This window comes from Mustela nivalis (genome assembly GCF_964662115.1).
Source record: "Mustela nivalis genome assembly, chromosome: 11".
Classification (NCBI taxonomy): domain Eukaryota; kingdom Metazoa; phylum Chordata; class Mammalia; order Carnivora; family Mustelidae; genus Mustela; species Mustela nivalis.
In genome coordinates this window covers 90,166,284-90,188,427 of record NC_139030.1, presented here as the reverse complement: position 1 = coordinate 90,188,427, position 22,144 = coordinate 90,166,284, and the positions used below count along the sequence as shown (strand labels likewise).

Here is a 22,144-nt window from a genome sequence, read left to right as displayed (position 1 = left end):
GAATGGCTAAAATCAACAAGTCAGGAAATGACAGATGCTGGCGAGGATGCGGAGAAAGGGGAACCCTCCTACACTGTTGGTGGGAATGCAAGCTGGTGCAACCTCTCTGGAAAACAGCATGGAGGTTCCTTAAAATGTTGAAAATAGAACTGCCCTATGACCCAGCAATTGCACTATTGGCTATTTACCCTAAAGATACAAACGTAGTGATCCAAAGGGGCACGTGTACTCGAATGTTTATAGCAGCAATGTCCACAATAGCCAAACTATGGAAAGAACCTAGATGTCCATCAACAGATGAATGGATCAAGAAGATGTGGTATATATACACAATGGAATACTATGCAACCATCAAAAGAAATGAAATCTTGCCATTTGCGACAACATGGATGGTACTAGAGCGTATCATGCTTAGCGAAATAAGTCAATCGGAGAAAGACAACTATCATATGATCTCCCTGATATGAGGAAGTGGTGATGCAACATGGGGGCTTAAGTGGGTACGAGAAGAATAAATGAAAGAAGATGGGATTGGGAGGGAGACAAACCATAAGTGACTCTTAATCTCACAAAACAAACTGAGGGTTGCTGGGGGGAGGGGGTTTGGGAGAAGGGGGTGGGATTATGGACATTGGGGAGGGTATGTGTTTTGGTGAGTGCTGTGAAGTGTGTAAACCTGGTGATTCACAGACCTGTACCCCTGGGGATAAAAATATATGTTTATAAAAAAAAAAAAAAGATTCGCTCTTGTATGTTCTGTAAGTTTGGACAAAAGTTTAATACATGTATCCACAATTATATATCATACAGAGTATTTTCACTGCCCTAAACATTTGTGCTCCTTCTAATCATCTTTCCTTACCCCTAAACTCCTTAGCAACCATTGACGTTTTTTTTTTGTTTTTTGTTTTTTGTTTTTTTTTAAAGATTTTATTTATTTGTTTGACAGAGAGAAATCACAAGTAGGCAGAGAGGCAGGCAGAGAGAGAGAGAGAGAGAGGAGGAAGCAGGCTCCCTGCTGAGCAGAGAGCCCGATGCGGGACTCGATCCCAGGACCCTGAGATCATGACCTGAGCCGAAGGCAGCAGCTTAACCACTGAGCCACCCAGGCGCCCCACAACCATTGACGTTTTTATTCTCTCAATAATTTACCATTTCCAGAACATTGTAGAGTTGGAATCATGCAGTATGAGGCCTTTACAGACTGTTTTTTTTTTTCACTTAGTAATATGCATTTAAGTTTCCCCCATGCTTTTCCATGGCTTGATACATCATTTCTCCTCTGCACTGAATAATAGTCCATCATCTAGATGTACAAAATTTATTTTGTCTAGTCAATGCTAAAGGATATCTTGGTTGCTTCCACATTTTTACAATTATGAATAAAGCTGCTGTAAGCATTCACATGAAGATTTTTGTGTGGATATAAATTTTCAGCTCCTGGTAAATACCACAGAATGCAATTGCTGGATTGTATGGTAAGAGTACGTTCAGTTTTGCAAGAAAGTGCTGTCTTTCAAAGTGACTTTCCCATTTTGCATTCTACTCGCAGTGTATGAGAGTTCCTGCTGCTGTCATCCCTGTCAGAATTTGGGGTCGTCGTTGCTCCAGATCTTAACCATTAATTAGGTGTAGTGATATCTCACTGTTGCTTTAATTTGTATTCCCCTGATGACATAAGACATAAAACATCTTTTCATACACTTTTTACATATCTATATATCTTTCGTGAGGTGTCTCTTAAGATCTTTGGCCTATATTTTAAATGAATTGTTTTCTTATAGTTGAGTTTTAGTAGTTCTTTGTATATTTTGAATAGCAGTCCTTTATTACATGTGTCTTTTGCAAATATTTTTTCCCCAGTCTGTGGCTTCCCTTGACATTATCTTTTGCAGGGCAGCAGTTTTTAATTTTAATGAAATCTAGCTCATTTATCATTTCTTTTATGGATTATGAATTTGATGTTGTATCTAAAAACTCATGGTACTCAAGATCATCCAAGTTTTCTCCTTTTCTCTAGGAGTTTTACAATTTTGTATTTTACATTTAGAACTACAATATATTTTGACTTAATTTTGTGAAGGATGTAAGATCTGTGTCCAGGTTTGTTTTTTGATATTTGGATGATGTTTCAGCATCATTTGTTGAAGAAACTATCTTTGCTCTATCATATTGTCCTTGCTCCCTTGTGAAAGATCATTTGGCGATAATTCTAGGAGTCTGTTTCTGGGCTCTTTATTCTATCGATCTTTCTATTCTTTCACCAATACTATAAGTCTTGATTACAGTAGTTTTAGTGTAAGTCTGCAAGTCAGGTGGTATCAGTCCTGCAATGGTGTTTTTCTTCTTTCAATACTGTGAGGTATTTTTATGCTTAATTCTTTTTTTTTTCTTATTTTTTTGAAAGTTTTTATTTAAATTCCAGGTAGTTAACATACAGTGTGACATTAGTTTTAAGTGTACAATTTAGTGATTCAACACTTCTGTACAACACTCTTCCCTTAATCCCCATCACATATTTCACCCACCCTGCCACCCACCTCCCTTCTGGCAACCATCAGTTTGTTCTCTATAGTGAAGAGTGTTTCTTGGTTTCCCTATATCTCTCTTTTTACCCCTATGCTCATTTATCTTATTTCTTCAATTCCACATAAAAATGAAAATATATGGTATTTATTTCACTTAGCATAATACTCTCTAGCTCAATCCATGTCTCTGCAAATGACAAAATTTTGCTCTTTTTATGACTAATATTCCATTGTATATACACATATCACTTCTTTTTTCATCAATGGACCCTTGGGCTGTGTCCATAATTTGGCTATTGTAGATATGCCACTATAAACATTGGGGTACATCTGTCCCTTTGTTGGATATTCTGGGACTTTTACGTCTCCATACAGACCTTAGAATAAGTTTGCTAATATACACAAAATAATTCACAGGGATATTGATTGGGATTGCATGGAGTCTCTCGATAAGCTGGAAAGAACTGACATCTTGGTAATATTGAGTCATTCTACCCATGAACATAGAATATCTCTTCATTTATTTAGTTCTTCAAGTTCATTCATCAGAATTTTATGGTTTTCCTCATATATATCTTGTCCATATTTTGTTAGATTTATACCTTAGTATTTTGTTTTTGGGGTTATCCTGTGTGTTTTTAAATCTTGTAAGTTTTTTTCAGAGTATTTCTGAATTTTATTTTATTTTATTTTATTTTATTTTTTTTTTTTTTTAAAGATTTTATTTATTTATTTGACAGAGAGAAATCACAAGTAGATGGAGAGGCAGGCAGAGAGAGAGAGGGAAGCAGGCTCTCCGCTGAGCAGAGAGCCCAATGCGGGACTCGATCCCAGGACTCTGAGATCATGACCTGAGCCGAAGGCAGCGGCTTAACCCACTGAGCCACCCAGGCGCCCTATTTCTGAATTTTAATATGTTGTGTTTAATCTTTAGGTTGTTGATATTTGTCTTTCTAGTTTAATTTATATCTTTTTAAATATAATTTTATACACACAAAAATATAAATTAAAAAGAATACTAGCATAATTTAACTTACACCTATTTACAATGTTAATGGGCCACCATTAAGAGTTTGAAATAGTGTTTACATAAATAAATTTTTAGAATATATCTATGGGAACTTTGAATAGGGATGAAAATGAAGAAGCTTGTCATTTTGTGTGTATGCTGTTAAGTCCCCAAATGTGTCAATACTCTTGTTAGCCAGAGATGAGTATAATATTTAAGTAATGTTTCATAGTTTTCAAAGTGCTTTTGTCATCGCTACATTTGGAGACACCATTCACCTTACCCAGGTAGATAGATCTGTAGGTAAAACAAATCTGAGATGATCCAAGCCAAAACCATACAAGTCCAACATGCGGTTGATCAGTAGAGGTCACCCAAATCTATATTCTTATACTCTAGATGAAACATGTTTAGAATTGCCTACTTTGTATTAAAAAAAGTGATAATTATGCATAATTTAATAAAATAGTAGATTAACAAGGACACATATTTGACTACAGTTTGCAGCAAATTTTAATACCATTATTCTCTTGATAAATATATAATAATAATAAACAAGTAGTATTTGGTTCTCCTGCTGTTTCTTATGCCCACTGTGTTTCTGCAGTCTTTACTCTGAATCTTGGTGGTATTTCAAATTTCCTCATGAGTTTCTCCATACCCAATCATTTTATACCTATGAGTCTGTTGGTTTTTTTTTTTTCAATATCTCTAAAGATATGAATTCCTTTTCTCTTTGTTCCTACATCCACGTATATTTCCTTAACCATTCAGCATCATACTATTTTATTTTTTAGAGATTTCACTCTCCAAGTTTCATGCTGTCTGTTATTAGTCTCAGGCTAAAACTTGTGCATTGCTCTAGTGGATCACTTCCAGACACTGAGCTCATTGCACACAGGGTTAATCCATATCTTCAAATAATATACATATAATTTCTTATTCCAGCTTCTGCTGTAGCTAACTATTCTATAGCTAGTAATTCAGTCCTTACATGGAATGATTGCACAGTAGGGGTTCACATTTATTCTGCTTACACAATTCCATCTTAAAGAAAGAGCTGACTTCCTGGAAGACAGCAACAAGAGCAACTATCCTTCTAAAAAACAATGCATTTCTTACCCCTGAGTTACGGGGGGGGGGGGGGTGGGTGGGTGGGTTGTTTGTTTGTTTGTTTTTTAATTTCTTTAAAGCTGTGTGCTCCATGCAAGTGACAATTCCTCAGAGCCTATTATATGGAGATCCATAAATTTTACTGCCTAGTGTTTACAACTGCTTTGTGCCTTATATTTTAGCAAACATTTTTAGTTTGATCTGCATTAGGAGTCACAATAGAAAGGTATCTTTTCTTTCTTTTCCAGATGAGAATACGAAGATTGAGAATACTGTTTCACAAAAACAAGGCTTTTAAATGGCAAAGATGTGACTGAAACATAAGAGTTCTAACTTCTGCCAAAACTATAGCCTTCCTTATTTTCAGGACAATTAAGAGCTATTATTGAGTAAACTTTGTACTTATTAACTTACACTTGTGAGGCTTGAGATGTAGAATTCACACAGTTAGAAGACAAACCAATACATACTGTAATATTTACTAATTCCTTGATGAATGGTACACTGCTGGTGAAGGAGATATAATCTATGAAGATGTGGCAAATTCAAGAGAAATTTGTGCTATTTTCCAGAGTTTTTTAAAAATGTGATTGAGAACGGGTGCCTGGGTGGCTCAGTGGGTTAAGCCGCTGCCTTCGGCTCAGGTCGTGATCTCAGGGTCCTGGGATCCAGTCCCGCATCAGGCTCTCTGCTCAGCGGGGAGCCTGCTTCCCTCTCTCTCTCTCTCTCTCTCTGCCTACTTGTGATCTCTCTCTGTCAAATAAATAAATAAAATCTTTAAAAAAAAATGTGATTGAGAATCTGCCGAAATCCTATCATTTCCCTATCCACTTCACATTTTATGGTGGAACAGATGACACTCCTAGAAAGACCAGTAAAACATTTTAGTGATTATGAAACCAGAGGAAATTAGAGAACTTGGGGATATATGCGCTGTTCCACTACTTTTTTTTTTTTTTTTTTTTTTAGATTTTATCCATTTATTTGACAGAGATCACAAGCAGGCAGAGATGCAGGCAGAGAGAGAGAGAGGGAAGCGGACTCCCCGCTGAGCAGAGAGCCCGACGCGGCACTCGATCCCAGGACCTTGACATCATGACCCGAGCTGAAGGCAGCGGCTCAACCCACTGAGCCATGCAGGCATCCCCACCACTACTTTTTTCTCTTACCTACATTTGCAGGGATGGAGGGAAAGGAAAGGTAAACAGATGACTTTCAAAGTGATTGAAACTAATGAAGTTTGGATTTCTGAAAAGTAGATTCATAAACTGAAATGTTCATTCAGTTAGGTTCCCAAACAAAAATACAATATAGCTCAGAATATTAGAAACAGCTTTGTTTGTCCTGAAACAAACTGATCTTATCAAGAGAACTTCACTCTGAATGTGAGGCTGGTCATCATAAAAAATAGATCTGTTGTGGAAAAGAAAATAACAAATTGAAAATGAAACATGGAAAGTCCTTAGTGAAAGGATAACAAAGAATATCTCATGCCTCAGAGAATGGAAATACACACTGTAGTCGCACATCTCAATGTGTGGAAATGCAGATAATCTTATATTTATTACCAATATTTGAAGTGATAGAATACAAGATTGGATTTGAATAATGCAAATATATGCCCTATTTAGGAGAAATAGACCAGTTGTGAGTCAAGTTGGAGTGGATGTACAGCTTCTAAGATCCCTGTGTACCTCTAAAGTGGAAGTAGCATGGAAAAAAATTGGGGTGACAAGGAAAGGAAATGGACAGTTGCTTCTAGAATATATTGGTTTTCTTCCTCTACTCTGAAAGCTATTGAGTGAAAGAGGGATTATTTGAATTTGTAATGATGCCAATAATTATACTGACTTGAGGAGGGGAAGTTTTTTATATAGAAGAAAATAAGCTCAATAAAAGGAAGACTATAACAGAGCCTACTTAAAACCCAATGAACTGCGTTTCCTGTTATTAGAAATTTTAAATAGAGACTGGACATTAAAATGATAGAATAGCTGTAGAAATAATTAAAACAAGGGACGTGTGATCAGATTGTATGGATTTAAGGGCTCTCCTAGCCTTGAGATTATGGAATTCTGTGATGCATGAGCTCACTTTTACCAAGCTAGTTTTAAATGTATCTTAATTGTCAGGGTGCCTGGGTGGCTCAGTTGGTTAAGCGACTGCCTTCAGCTCAGGTCATGATCCTGGAGTCCTGGGACTGAGTCCCACATTGGGCTCCCTGCTCAGCAGGAAGTCTGCTTCTCCCACTGACCTCTCTCCTCTCATGCTCTCTCTCTTTAATTGTCTCTCTCTACCTCTAAAATAAATAAATAAATAAAATATTTTTTAAAAAGTATCTTAATTGTCAATATGGTACTTCCAATTATAGAAAACTCTTATTTTATATCAGAAACAGAGGCAGTGCTTCTTCTGCAACCATAGACATATATTGTTCTATCTCCTATAAGGCTTTTAGACAGTACATTGGCTTTGGGTGGTGAAGTATATATGCTGTTTCTGCTAACCCAAAATATTTTGTCAAATCAGTCCTCCCAAGACTTGAACTCAGCATCACACCCACATGTTTTGGTTACCATGTACTCCTGAAAATCAGGAAAGAGTACAATGGAAAATTCTGTAATCCAGAACTAAGTTAGATCAGCAGTCAAAACAAGGTAAATATCATTAGAGGGGAATTTTCTGCTGGAAAATTGGCATGCCCTCATTCAATACCTCTTAGACTTGGAAAAATCCATTATCTAAGTAGAACAGATAGGTGAGGATGACACTTGTCTTGAAAATCATTTGCTAAAACCTGGGAATTACTGTAATTGTACAAAGCATAGATTTCAAAATAACTGAATTCAATAATTAAGTGCAAACCTATAACAGAAATCATTATTGGGGCATCTGAGTGGTTCAGCTGGTTAAGTGTCAGCCTTTAGCTCAGATCATGATCCCAGGGTTCTGGGATCAAGCCCTGCATTGGATTCCCTGCTCAGTGGGGAACCTGCTTCTCCCTCTGCCTGCCTCTTCTCCTGCTTGTGCTCTCTCTCTCTCTCTCTCTGGGGCAAATAAATAAAGTCTTTTAAAAAATAGAAATCACTATTAATTCTTAAATGTATTTTCTGCTCTTCCTAAAACAAAAACCTGGTCTTGTTATGTTTCCACTGTTAACATCCTAAAATTAATATTTCATCATTTCCTAACTCTTTTTAAAACCCTTTAATTTCTCCTCATAGCCTACACATTAATACATTTTAGGACTGTAGCAAAGGTCTTTTATTTTTAGGCTGTTGTTTATCTATTTTTCTTTGTTTTTCTGTTATCCTTTTCTTCTTGAATGCAAAAATACTTAAAAATTTCTTTATGCCACAATTTCCACATGCTGAACACTCATCCTTTTTCCTTTCCTGCTTTTACATTGTGAACACCTGCTTTTATAAACAGATTTTGTTCAGGTGTGTTCACCTTTTCAAAGCCTTCATGTCCACCCAAGCCCAGAAAATGTTTTATATCCTTCTCTGCCCTATCACTATAATCTGTATGTCATCTATTAAAATGCCTATGAAAATATTATAATTGGTACATATTTGCATGACTTACTAGACCATGAGGTCATTAAGGGCAGAATTTATTTTGGTTATCTTTATATGGGGATCTTTACATGGGGATCCAGCACATGATACATTTTAAGAGTTGTAAGTTATAATTAGGTTTATTCATTTTTAAAGGAATTCAGAGAACTAACAAATATAAGAAGATAATTTTTTGAGAAATAATTAGGGTGAAAGATAACTTAAGATAGGTAAAATATAATGAAGCCAGGAATAAAGTTAATACATAAAATGCATGTAATCTACTTTATATTTTCTGTATTAAAATTTGGCTATATGGGCCTTCATTAATTGATAAAAACCAAAGCATAATATTATTTTTAATTTCTAGAAGAGGGCTTTAACTTTGTACTAAGTGTTCCAACAATTATCAGGAAGAAGTAGACCTAGTTAGCTGTGTGATTTTCATTGTCAATGAAAGAAATCACCTCACACAGTTCAGCAGGAGCAATGACTCCTGTTGCTAAGACCTGAATGGCATTTCACCACTGGGTATTAAAAATATTTGATTTTCTTATGTAATGTATAATCTAGTGAATAATAGCCTCAACAACAACCTTTCAATAATACAGATTTTCATAGTGTTGTGGCTCAACTTTATTATAGCACAGTGGCATAATAACACAGGCAACTCAGTAGAAGCAGTGACAAAGGGGAGGTGAAAAAGGTGATCTCTGAATGTATAGACTCCTAACTCACAATTTAAGCCAAAGGAAAAGGTGTAAAGAATTTGAGTCATACGTGTACTTCACATCCTTCATATCTTTTGTATCTCTGGTAAACAGTGGGCGCTCAGGAAGACCTGGATAAGTTAATGAACTTTAAAAAACTCAATAATTAATTGTAGCATAAAACTATTTGGGGGAGACCCAATCACTAGAGAAGAAATTGGGTTGTGTAAATTCCTTCAGTGTGTAAGCAACTTGGTGATGTGCCAGCCAAGTTTGACTATAGACCAGGTCTGCTGCCCATGGCAAAAATTTTCATTCTTAATAAAGAGTGGGTTTGCCTGTCCCATGGTCCATGTTAACCAAGGGTCAGAAACACACAGGAGGGCTACAAATTGAGAGCTCTTGTCTTTGGTGTTATGAGAGAGAGGGCTGGGTCCTGGTCTGAATGAAAATGAGGAATATTCTAGAACTTTGTGTGCAAAAGGGCAGTGCCTGGGTCTTCACATTTTGGGCCCAGAGAGATGGTAATTTGAAACTCCTCAAAGTGATAGGATTGACAGGAAGCCTGCTTCTTCCTCTCCCTCTGCCCGCCACTCTGCCTGCTTATGTCCTCTCTCTCACTATGTCAAATAAATAAATAAAATCTTTAAATAAATAAATAAATAGACTTTAGGGACTTTGGCATATACATAATTGTGTTTCATGTATTCATTGATTCAATAGCTATTTAATGAGATTCCCTACGCACTAGGTATGAAGCTGGCTTTGGAGATATAGCAGTGAATTTAAAAAGAGTTCCTGTTCTCATATATGCTACATTCCATTGGCAGAGAAAGAGGCAATAAATAAGTGATGTGTAGTTTAATAAATGGTGATAAGTGCTATAGAGAAAAGTGACACTAAAGAGTAACAAAGATGCAAAAAGTTGTGATGATGTAATATTTTAAGTGGGATTATCAGAAATGCACTCCATGATAAATAAGGTAAAGTTGAAGAGAAGGTCTTGAATGAAGTAATAGAGGAAGCCATGGGAATATCCAGGGGAGGTAGCCTCTTAGTGCTGGGGGAAGTGTGTAGAGATATCCTTAGGTAAAAATGCTTAGTATATTTGAGAAGTACAGAATGATGATGGATGGAGTTGTCTAGTACAGTGTCCAGAGCATGTGACTAACTGTGAAATGAATAAATGAATATTCTGTGTCTTTTAGAACACTGGGTCAAAAGAAAGAAAAGAAAAGTAAGTGTCAAATGTAGAAATTTTGAGATAGCTGAAAAAAATAGATTTACTATTCTGAAAATAACTTTTTCCAGACACTAAGTCATAAGGTATGCATAGAAACAATTTGAAGAAATATGAGAACAACTATATTTTAGTACCTATGGATATATATCAAGATATAATAATTACCCAGGTTATGTTTTTCAAGAGTATTCCATTTTAATGTGTCACATGTATGCAAATGAATGACAACTGCAGAATACTCAGAAGCATGTTGGATACAATAAGAGAATTAAATAATAAAATAATTTCCAAGATTGAAATTGATACTTAAAAGTTTAAAGACATTCCTAGGCATCTCTATCTTATTTTTAGGATGACACCGTTATTAATGATCTCCACATAAAGTTTCATAAACTAACTTACCAGTTTCTGCCCTTTTGCATCTACAACCTGAACAATAACATAAATGCACAGGATTAAACAAAAAGAATTAGTCACATGTTAGTAGTTTTAGAATTCCAACATTTTTCTGTCCTCTGTACCAAAATGTCTTGCTATACATAAACTTGTACATATAAATAAACCCTAAATTATGTAGGTTATTCCATTCTATTAACACAGATCTATGCATAAGTGAAATCTCTCTTTCCTTATTACATACATCATTCACATACTCACACAATAAATAGTATGTCTTATGAAGCTGTCTGTATACCAGGCACTGGAGAGTCCATTTGCCAGCATCTTGCCATTCCGTGTAAAAGTGGAAAGACTGAGCTGAAAATCCAGTTGAAGTTTCTCAAAACAACTAACGAAGTTTCACCTGCAGCTCCAAGCAATACACCCAACCAATTAAGGGCAGTGGTTTCGCCACCAGGCAGGGACGGCCCACTCTTTCCTGAACACTGAATATTGCCTCTCTGCTTTTGCTAGAATCTGTAGTATCTGCACAGAATGCTGTCTTCTGAATCCACTTCACTTATGGTTCCTGGTTGATTCTAGAGTTCTACACAAAAGAAGGATATATCATTTGAGAACAAAGGGAACAACACTTGGCTGTGGGCACTGTTTACTTCCAAAAAGACCATTCTCTGTGTGGACTGGTATTTGCTTTATTCTGCCACTGTGCCCTCACTTACCAGTTGAATGCGGCCAGCAGCCCTGTATCAAGACAAAGGATTTAGAACAACTTGGATGAAAGCAGCCTTAGCCCTTTTTGTTTCAACTCTTAACTCAGTTTGGAGGACTCACACAAACTGGGCACATTAAATGTAAATCAAATGTGTCTTAATATTTCTCAAGTAATATAAATTCTAAGTTTAGAGTTTTCCATATATAATCATTTTATGAGCTTGTTGGAACCAAAATTTTTATTGTTTACCTCTAAAAAGTATGAGAAAATATTTTAATATAATTTGGTTATTTATTTTTCTGCTACATAATACATACCTATTCTATAGTAACTGAGAGTCCTTTTACAAATTCAAATAATCCTGTTGAGTAGATAGACACAGCTATATGAAACTATAGTAGAATGGCAGTAATTGTATACCATCCTACTGTTTATGGACATATGGATGAACAATTCCACATAAAAACTAAACTAGAGATCACAGGAGAATCCGTTCAAAAACAGTATCAATTTGGAAGATTACCCAGAATTAAAAATGTGCTGTCATAAGAATTCTCTTGTTTGATTTTTGAAACAATGCTTTAAGCTATATTGAGCTTTATTTTTAAATAAAGACAATAACTTTCAGAAATGTTAACTGTTAATGTTAAATGGCCTGCCCAAGGTTATGTGGGCTGTCCAGGAGAGCCAGAAGCTAACCAAATGTAAATTAGAATGATGTCGTGTACTTGCTAACAATCTGGATCTATTTTTCCCTTTTCTGAGGATTCTGACTTCTCTTATTTGTGGGGAGCTGAGGGAAACTCTGACTTTTGCATGACTTAGAGCACCTTTTAAATTTTTGTTCATCATTCTTTCTTTCTTGCTCCCCCTCAGTCCGCAAGTGTCTTTATTTTCTCATGAGCCCATATTTCAAGCCATGTCTCTTGAAAAGCCAAAACATTTCAAAGAAATTCAGAAATTTATATTCTATATATTTTGGTTTTGGTTGAGTTCATACACCTGAACAACAACCTCAATTTATTAAAAGCTTATGAGCATATTGTTTAGTCTTGACAAAATATCAGTTGATGTCATGTATAAAGATGATTACAAGTGTTTCATTCCAGTTGTAATTATTACTATTGTGATTTTTGTTTCTCTTCTCACATAGTTTAAAGCAAGGGAGAAGAATGTAAAACTTACATGAGTTTTCAGCCAGACTGAAATACATTACAGTAATTCTTATGCTAGATGAAGACTTCTAGCATCCATAATAGCATGCTAGTCTAGCAGAAGGATAGGTTTGAGAAACAGGCATGGTTAAATTATTTTTGATTTTTCGGTTTGCTTGGATATTTTTTTATGTAATTTTAAAAAAAAATTATTTATTTATTTTCAGCATAACAGTATTAATTATTTTTTCACCATACCCAGTGCTTCATGCAATCTGTGCCCTCTATAATACCCACCACCTGGTACCCCAACCTCCCACCCCCCCGCCACTTCAAACCCCTCAGATTGTTTTTCAGAGTCCATAGTCTCTCATGGTTCACCTCCCCTTCCAATTTCCCCCAACTCCGTTCTCCTCTCTATCTCCCCTTGTCCTCCATGTTATTTGTTATGCTCCACAAATAAGTGAAACCATATGATAATTGACTCTCTCTGCTTGACTTATTTCACTCAGCATCATCTCTTCCAGTCCCGTCCATGTTGCTACAAAAGTTGGGTATTCATCCTTTCTGATGGAGGCATAATACTCCATAGTGTATATGGACCACATCTTCCTTATCCATTCATCCGTTGAAGGGCATCTTGGTTCTTTCCACAGTTTGGTGACTGTGGCCATTGCTGCTATAAACATTGGGGTACAGATGGCACTTCTTTTCACTACATCTGTATAGAATCGATTCCATTTACTATAGCACCAAGAACCATAAGATACCTGGGAATAAACCTAACCAAAGAGGTAAAGGATCTGTACTCAAGGAACTACAGAACACTCATGAAAGAAATTGAAGAAGGCACAAAAAGATGGAAGACCATTCCATGCTCTTGGATCGGAAGAATAAACATTGTTAAAATGTCTATACTGCCTAGAGCAATTTATACTTTTAAAGCCATTCCGATCAAAATTCCGCTGGTATTCTTCAAAGAGCTGGAGCAAATAATCCAAAAATTTGTATGGAACCAGAAGAGACCCCGAATCGCTAAGGAAATGTTGAAAAACAAAAATAAAACTGGGGGCATCATTGCTTGGATATTTTTTGAAGTAAGCTCTAGGCGCACCATGGAGCTTCAACTCATGACCCCAAGATCAAAAGTTTCATGCTCTATGGACTGAGCCAGGCAGGCACTCCTTTTTGGCTATTTTTAGACAAATGGATCTTTAGGTCTTCAGTATTGAAAAGTAAAACGTCGGACGGTACATGTATGTACAAATAACAGCTGCAAAGGGTGCCTGGGTAGCTCAGTGGGTTAAAGCCCTCTGCCTTCATCTCAGGGTCCTGGGATTGAGCCCCAGCATGGGGCTCTCTCTGCTCAGCAGGTAGCCTGCTTCCTCCTCTCTCTCTGCCTGCCTCTCTGCCTGCTTGTGATCTCTCTCTCTGTCAAATAAATAAATAAAATCTTAAAAAAAAAAAAAGCCGCAAAGTAAAAGTTTTAAACATCTCTCTGTTAGTGAAGGACTACCTGTCATAGAGTAATTTATTTTTAACTCTGCTAATCTGAAAAGTAAAATGGATATCCTTTTATAACTTTAATGAGAACTTATTTACTCTGTAATCCACCTTTCCTTCACCACCTTTAAGCTCTCCCTCTCCAGTGATTCTTTCTCTCTTGCACTTAAAAATGTCATTTCTCTCAGAAAAAAGGGAAAAAAAAAGAAAGCAAGTAAGCAAACTCTTACCTGGGTCTTTCGATTCCTTTCTTGGAAATACTGAGTACCTTTCCTTATTCTTTATGGCACAACTTCATTCATTCATTTCTTAAACTAGCATTCATGTCCACCACTCGAAAGCCATTGCTTTTTTAAACATTTACCAGTGACCCAGGTGGAAAATCCAATGACTCATCCTCAATTTCACTCAACTCTTCAAAATTTTTCCTCTCTCAAGATCGAGCTCAAAATCTCATTCCTGGTTTACTTTTTTCAGCATCAAAACAGCATTCCTGGAGCATTTAGTTAATCCACAAATAAACAGTTGCTGACCTATTGTTTTGTATTATACAATGTTTTTGAAATTATGTCAGCCAATGTCTAAAATTTCATCATTCTGAGGCTACATTATCCACAGAACCTAACATATAGCCCTCAAACAAATACATACTAAAAAAAAAATACTGATTTAGTGAATTAATCTAGAAGAATATTAAAGAATTAATCTAGAAAGTGTGCAATGGCAGTTTTCTCATCAACTTGAATTACTGAACAATACAAATAAATACCTAATTATATGGAGTCAAATAAGAGAATAAGATTAAAGCATTTAATATGTCATTAGAAGCAAAAGCAACTCAGATACACACACAAATTAATGATAGCATATAACCACTCATAAAAAAATTCATAAATTGACTTTTTAACAAATTACCTTTTTATATTCTTGCAAATAGTGGCAACAAATTGGCTACTTCAAGCGGTGACACTACAGTTAAATTATGGGACCTGTCTAAAGGCAATTGCATTTTGACCTTTGAAGGACACAGCCATGCAGTATGGTCCTGCACGTGGCACTCCTGTGGTGATTTTGTGGCTTCTTCCTCCCTGGATACAACTAGCAAAATTTGGGATGTTAATAGGTAAGAAATATTAAATATTACTAACCCTCTACACTAATAAATATACATGGGTAATGCTTTTTTCTCTCAGCACTATGACCAGGAAACATTAAAAAAAAAACTTGTTGGTTGATAAAATTATAGAAAGCTACTGAAATAATCTCTGTGAAATTCATTTCTAACTCTATTAATCATTGTTGATGTAATAGTCTTTTCTAAATGTAAGTATACAGATCAAGCCTATGTAATAGGATTAGAATTGTTTCATTAGAAAGCTGTTTGTTTTAAGCAGGAGAGAAACAAATACTTATTTTAAAGGGTTAGAATTTTAGTTCTCTCTTCCACAGGATTTCTTTATATTCAAACCAGCAATTTAATAGACATGAATATGACAGAGATAATAACTTGCTGTATGCTTAATTTTGGTATAATACACCCAAACTAAATGCTTCTTGTCAATTCATAAATTGCAAGAATTAATGCAATTTGATGTATGCAAAGTCCTGTAAAAAACTGTATGGTTATAGTTTTATATTTTTAAGACAGTCAAATGTATTATTTTACAGTGTCAAATACCTTTCATCCATATATTTATGTATGATTATTCCTTTCTGTTAGGTTTAAAATAGGATACAAAAAGCTACTACCAAATATCCTGACTGCTTCAGCTAACTAAGGGACTATAAATCATCAGTCAGACTCCTTATCACTTTAATTATTGAAATAGTGCTCAGATTCTAAATATGTGATAATGACTTTTAAAAGTTTAGGTAAATAATTGTCACTGAGCTATTGTAGTTTACTTGTAGGAGAAAAATGGACTCACTGTGACAGTAAACACTACTGATTTGGGGTTACAAGTAAAGCAATACCTTGAACAAATTCTACCAATTCTTTCTTGAATTCTGGGTAATATTTAGGAGAAAGGTCAAGTAAGATGCTTACAAAACGTCTGGTTTTCTGGAAGGATTCATTAAAAGGCTTTACTATGTCCTGTGCATAAGTGGACTGTCTCCTAAGCCCATGTAGCAGTTATTATGCTGTTTCTTCTTAGTACCAAACTTATCCTCCTATGCCTGTTTTTGTAATGCTGCAACTGGAATTTTGCAGACTATGCACATTTTTGCTTTGTCAGCAGACTCTCTGTTAGGCTTTGGCAATAGAGGGTACATGTAGGAAACTGCAGGTTTGGGGGAGGATGGGGAGACTTGATTCTCATCTCCTTCCTGTGGGGTTCTTCTGGACCTGTAGTTCTAGTAAGCGTCACCCTGGAAACACCTCACTTCAGCAATAGCACTTTGTTCTTCACAGCAGATAAATCCAGATAAATTGGCAGTTTTTCTAATGCTTGCAGAAAAGCTGCATTATGCTGTCATCAAAGACGTTAACTCCAGCAAAAAGGCACCCTTTTCTCAGAGGTCTGGGTTCCCAGCCCATCATGGCCCCATTTCTGAGCCGAGGAACACCAATACCAGTAGACAAGGGTCCTCCTCCTCCAAGAGCTAAGTTTCAGTTCTACAGGCACCCCTCTTCAAGTTCCTAGGTTTCAACAATCCACCCTATTTCTTTTATTCACTAAATCCTATGGATGGTAGCTCTTTCCGGCAGTGGCAGTTCTTTTTTTCTCTACTTAGTCATCCAACAACGTTATACATAGGTAACAATCCCATAAATTAAATTCTTACTGTTAAAATGTTGTTAGAGTTTTGTCTCCTGACTTGACCGATATAGGAAATTAATGAATAAATGACATAACCCACCTGAATTATACAGATTCAGTTAAATAATGTTTGGCATAGTCTGCATCAGAAAACATGGCTCCTAATAATATAATTTAGACCCATTTCTATCTCAAGTAGTAACAACTTAAATGTGTTTTGATTCTCAAATGTATACCATTTGCTTTTGTGCAGTAATCAATCATATGCAATTCTTAATTTTATTATGTTTCTATATTATGTGATCAGATTTAATAAATATTTATTATAACAGTATATTGGAATTAAAAAACACTTTACTGAGGTAAGATTGACATACAAAAGGCTGTGCATATTTAATGTACACAATTTGATAAATTTGGTAATAAGTATACACCCATGAATAAATATACACCATCACCAGTCTATGACATAAACCTAATATCACCTCCAAAAGCTTTTTCCTGTCTTCTTGTATTACTATTATTATTGACAAGAGTTCTTAATATTAAATCTAGCAAAATTTTAACTATACAATACATTGTTGTTAACTGTGTATACTGTGTTATATGGTAGATCTCTAAGACTTATTTATTTTCTGTAACTGAAGTTTTAACACTAGTATCAAATTTTAATTTTTATCACTGTTGACTTAGATGAGAATCCTAATAGAAGATTGTGGTACATTCTATATTATAATATATTTTCCAAAGTTTTAATCATTCAGTGTTTTTAAAAAAAAAACAACAACAACTGTAGTTTAAAAACTGGTTCCCACTAGATTCAGCCCTACTTGGAATGATTTCAAAGATTTTGATTTAATGACTTTTTTCTGTGGTTCTGATATCCAGATACTGTCTCTTCCAGTTGATGCCCTGTATATATTGATATAGCAGATCAAAATTGCTCCTAATTGATGTCAAAAATTCTTTATATTTCAAATTTCCTGTCAATGTCAAGGGCTTACTTTCATCACCAAAGAGAAACAAATATATATCAATTTTGAAGCTGAGGTTGTGGCAAGTAAGGGAGAAATTAATTTTTTCTATAGTAACTATTGATATATGAGGCATATTCAAAACACTGGGTTGCAATTTAAAGTTCTCATTACTCATGGATCAGTACTTTGTAGATATGTCTAAAACTGGTATCTTTATAATTTCATAGGTTAATGGAACCTATGTGATTTAAGGGGAGAGATCTTTTGCCTTTGAAAGATGTTGGTGGCAGAAGCTGTGCTGTGCTGAGTCATATTCTCTTATCCTGATGCCATATACTTTTAGTGAAAAAAATTATATTGATAGATTCTGCTGCTCACCAGAGAAGGAGGAGATTAAAATATATTATTCTCTTTTACAATTTGTTTTTATCTTTGAGCTCTTGGCTTAGTCTTGAGCATCCGTTAGTTGATGTCAGGTCCCTAGTTTTGCAACTGCTCCTCAATTGGACATTTCTTGCCAAATGCACCCAATTATCTTTTTATCAGAAAGTTGGATAAATGAGAATCACAATTTACATAAAAAATCCCAGATCGAGTCACATTTACTAAATGCTAAGAAGAATCTCTGAACAGTATCTGCGGTATGATTAGTTTGGACATATCGACACTCTACGAAGTTTCTATGAATAATTAACAGGAGTATTTCAATGATCTTCTGAAATGATTATTTATATAAAGTGGAAATTTATATGTATTTCAACTAGCAATCATTGATTTTTACCTTAATTTTCAAGTATATTTATTAAAAGTCAATCTAAAAGCACACATGCACACTTAAACATACACACACATACACACATACTCACACCATTGGATCCTAAGTAGGCAGTGCTTGACACATAGTAGTTTGGTTGCATGAATGATAAAAAAAAAATCAAGTATACATGTGGAGAAAGTGCTCTCCCTGCTCCCATTTACATTCAAGATAAAATTTAATTGTTCTGTCTTATCCTACATAAATCTAAAAAGTGACTAAAATGGGATAGGAAAATCAGAAAAGATCTCAGTCAGCTATAAAAAATAGCTAGTGTTTCTTCAAAGAATAAGATTATCAATAAATATTCATAAAATGAATAGTGTTACACTGTGTTATAGATATTGGAAAAATTTAAGACTCCATAACTCCCTTCAATGAGATTACAAGTAATTTTAAAATGCAGCAATATTGAAGCAATCAGAGAATGTGCAATACATCTGCAATTTATTATGTCAGGTAGGTTATTCTAGGTGACTCCTAGTTGTTTTTCTTCCATGGTAGCTGGGATTTGGCTGAGGGGTTCTACCAGACTATCACTCTGATATTTGGTAGGCAGACCATGTACCTGCTTAGCTCCTAGCTTGAGGGGAAGGGTTTGGAACAGCCAAAATGTTACTGACTGTAACTGCCTCCACTGCTGTAACAAGATATTACACTGGCAAAAACGGAGTGGTTTAAGACAAGGATGGAAGGATACAGAGGTACTTGTAACATTCAAGAGCTTCTGGACCCCAGACAGTGAGATATAAATCTTCTATCCTTATATTCAGGAGTGTTGTTTCAGATGCCCTTAAGATTAAGTTGAGTGAGAAAAATAAAGCAGATTTAAGAACTATGTTTAGAAAAGTACTTTGTGATTACTTCTGCATTGCATTGACTGGAAGAAAATATGTTGGAAACCTTGGGAGTTTAGAAAATTTTATCTTATTCTTAATAACCCTGACTCTTCAGATCCTTCAAACTTCAAAACCGTCCTCAGGGCCCTGAACTTGCATCCAAAGGAAGTTCACTTCTAGTATTTTACAGTGTGCACTGAAGGCACAGGCCATAGCACCCACTTTAGTTCTGGTCATAGAGGATAAGGAACAAGAACAAAACCTCCCCAAACAAAGACAGAGACCAGAGAGAACCACGGGCACAGGTGATTCTTTTAGGAAGAGAGACATGATTCAATCACTCTTCTTTAGTGCCATGGCAAAGTTCCTCATGATGCCTGCCCAGGATTCCATCACTATTTAGACTAGCAACTCTTGTGTGTTCCCCATTTTTCTACTTTTGTATTGGAGTTTGTGTTGCAGTTATTCTGTCTTTGCTTCAAGGTACATTTTTTTGTAGTGACAGAAAAGACAAAAACTTGTCTGTTATTTGTCACCAGGACGTGAGATGCCTCTGCCTCCAGTAGAGCGGACGGAGCATCTCACAGAGATCATACATTATGAGGTACTTGCAGTAAAGGAGTAGCACTTTGTGTCATCTCCTTTGGTGCACAGCGTGCAAGGTCAGTGAGAACACGTGGAAAGAAGAATGGCACAGATGTTTGGTGGGCAAAAGGCCACAGTGTGGCAGAGACTACTAGCTGTTCACCAGAAGCCACTCTCTCCTTCTTCCATATTATTAGCCTGGCTGACGACCTAATTTTTTTTTCTTAGCCTCCTTTAAGTTAAATGTGGTTATGTTATTAAGTTCTCTATAAGAGTATTATTTGAAGTGATATGTGCCATTTCTATGTTCTTTTCCCCTGGTGGAAAGACGGGGTATCGATGACAAGGACAAGAGTAATCTTAGAAGCCAATTACTGAAAATGACAGAGCAATTGTCAGTAGGCTTGAAGTAAAGCCACCCCCATTTTCTACCTCTGGTTGTCTTATAACATGCTCTGGACTCTTAAGCAAGAAGAAAATAAACTTCTCTTTTGTTTGAGACACTATATTTCCAGTCTATTTGTTATAGCATTTTAGCCTGCCCAGTCCAAAATTAAGTACCCATGAATATTTGTTCAGAGATATGTTTTTCCCCTTATGACATAATATTAAGGCATTTAAGACAAGCCCTGTCACTGTTCTCAAAATTATTTAGATGGAGTAGTAATAGAGATTTGGTACTGGTAATAAATATCTATTCAACTCCTTCTACTTTTTCTCCCCTTGCTCTTTCTATTTCCCATTCTTAATTCTGTTGCAATACTGTTGGAGCCTCTAAAATCCTACATGCCAATAGCAATACCTGTAAATTGAATAATTAGTTTGCATGGAAGTTAATGCCTGGAAAAATAGTAAATTATAAGACAAAATATTAGTGTCTCCATTAGTGAGAAACTAATTCAATAATAATGATTTCATTTAAACAGTAAAGAAATACTGAGAATCTCAATTTTATAGTAGCACTGACTGTATTTACTGACAAGAACCAGTTTTTCTGACTGCAGTCAAGCTGATAGAATACAAATAATTACCTTTCATTTAGTTGACCTTACAGGTTTGTTTTTCAAAATTTACTTTGAAGCAAATACGCACTGAGCACTCTGTTATGTGCATTGTTCTAGTCACTAAGCTACATCAATTAACAAAACTGACAAAAAAGCTCCTGTCTTCATGTAGATGCCATTCTATTGGAAGGGAGAAAATACATCAAACAAAAAAAAATTATGTGTAGTATTTAAAAGTCTTAAGTATGGTAGAGAAAAAGTAAAATATGAGCATTGGAAAGGAATGGTGGGAATTAGGAAGAATTCCAATTTTAAACAGGGTGATCAGGAAAATTCTCACCATAAAGTTGATATTTGGATAATCTAGAGTAGGTAAGAAAGCAAGTCAAGAAGATATCTAGGAGAGCATTTCAAGCTTTCTTTAGTAGTGAGCTCCCCTTGTCTTGGGAGCAGGACAAGGCAGGCCCAATGTGTCTGGGGTAGGGTGAGCAGATGAGTAAAAGATAGAGGTAAGGCAGATAGTTATATGGGAAGCACATATAAAACAGGATCTTGTAGCTTATTTGAGTGACTTGATCTTTATTCTCAGTGGGATAGAAAACCACTGGAGGATTTTGAATAGAACAGTCACATAATCCATTTTTCACTACTGTGCTGAGATGGTGCTGTTGTGGAAGAGGGGTGGGGGAACAAAGATAAGGCAGGAAGATCGCCTGGGAAGCTACTGCCACAGTTTAGGCCAAAGACAGTAAAGATTTGCACCATAAGGAGAATAGTGAGGATAATAAGAATTTTTGTATTCTGGACAGATTTGGAAGACAAAGCTAAAAAGAATTGCTGAGGAATTGTGTCTTGAAAGAGAAAGAGAAAACAAATCACTCTGTTAAATTTTGAGACACCTAAAAATCAAAAGATTCATTCTCTTTATGCTGGAACACTATCATGAACTTTATAAAACACTTTTCCAAGCAGATTCATCGACTGGCATTCCAGAAAAGGCTGTAGAATGAAGAATGCTTTCTCATTTTTCATGTAACAGGTGATTTCAATTGGAGAGATTTGAGTGTTTCTTCCTGCCCACTAGCATTGCTTCCTTCTCAATTTAATAATTCATTTCCAATCATAACCGCTAGGCTGGGTGAGATAAGAGAAACAGAAGGCTATGGATGAAGGGAATAGCTAAAATTAAGAAAAAAGAAATGTAAAATATTAAGATTTTCTTATGGTGAGTT

General features: G+C 35.7%; 1 protein-coding gene across 5 annotated transcripts in view; it reads left to right on the top strand.

Annotated features, from left to right (window-relative positions):
• SPAG16 (sperm associated antigen 16) overlaps positions 1–22,144 on the top strand; it is a 1,051,960-nt gene that overhangs the window by 535,262 nt on the left and 494,554 nt on the right. For all 5 annotated transcript variants that reach the window (XM_082691166.1, XM_082691165.1, XM_082691169.1 and 2 more), the window contains one exon: positions 14,869–15,054. In XM_082691166.1, the coding sequence (XP_082547292.1) occupies positions 14,869–15,054 (186 nt within the window). The remainder of the gene's footprint in view (positions 1–14,868; positions 15,055–22,144) is intronic.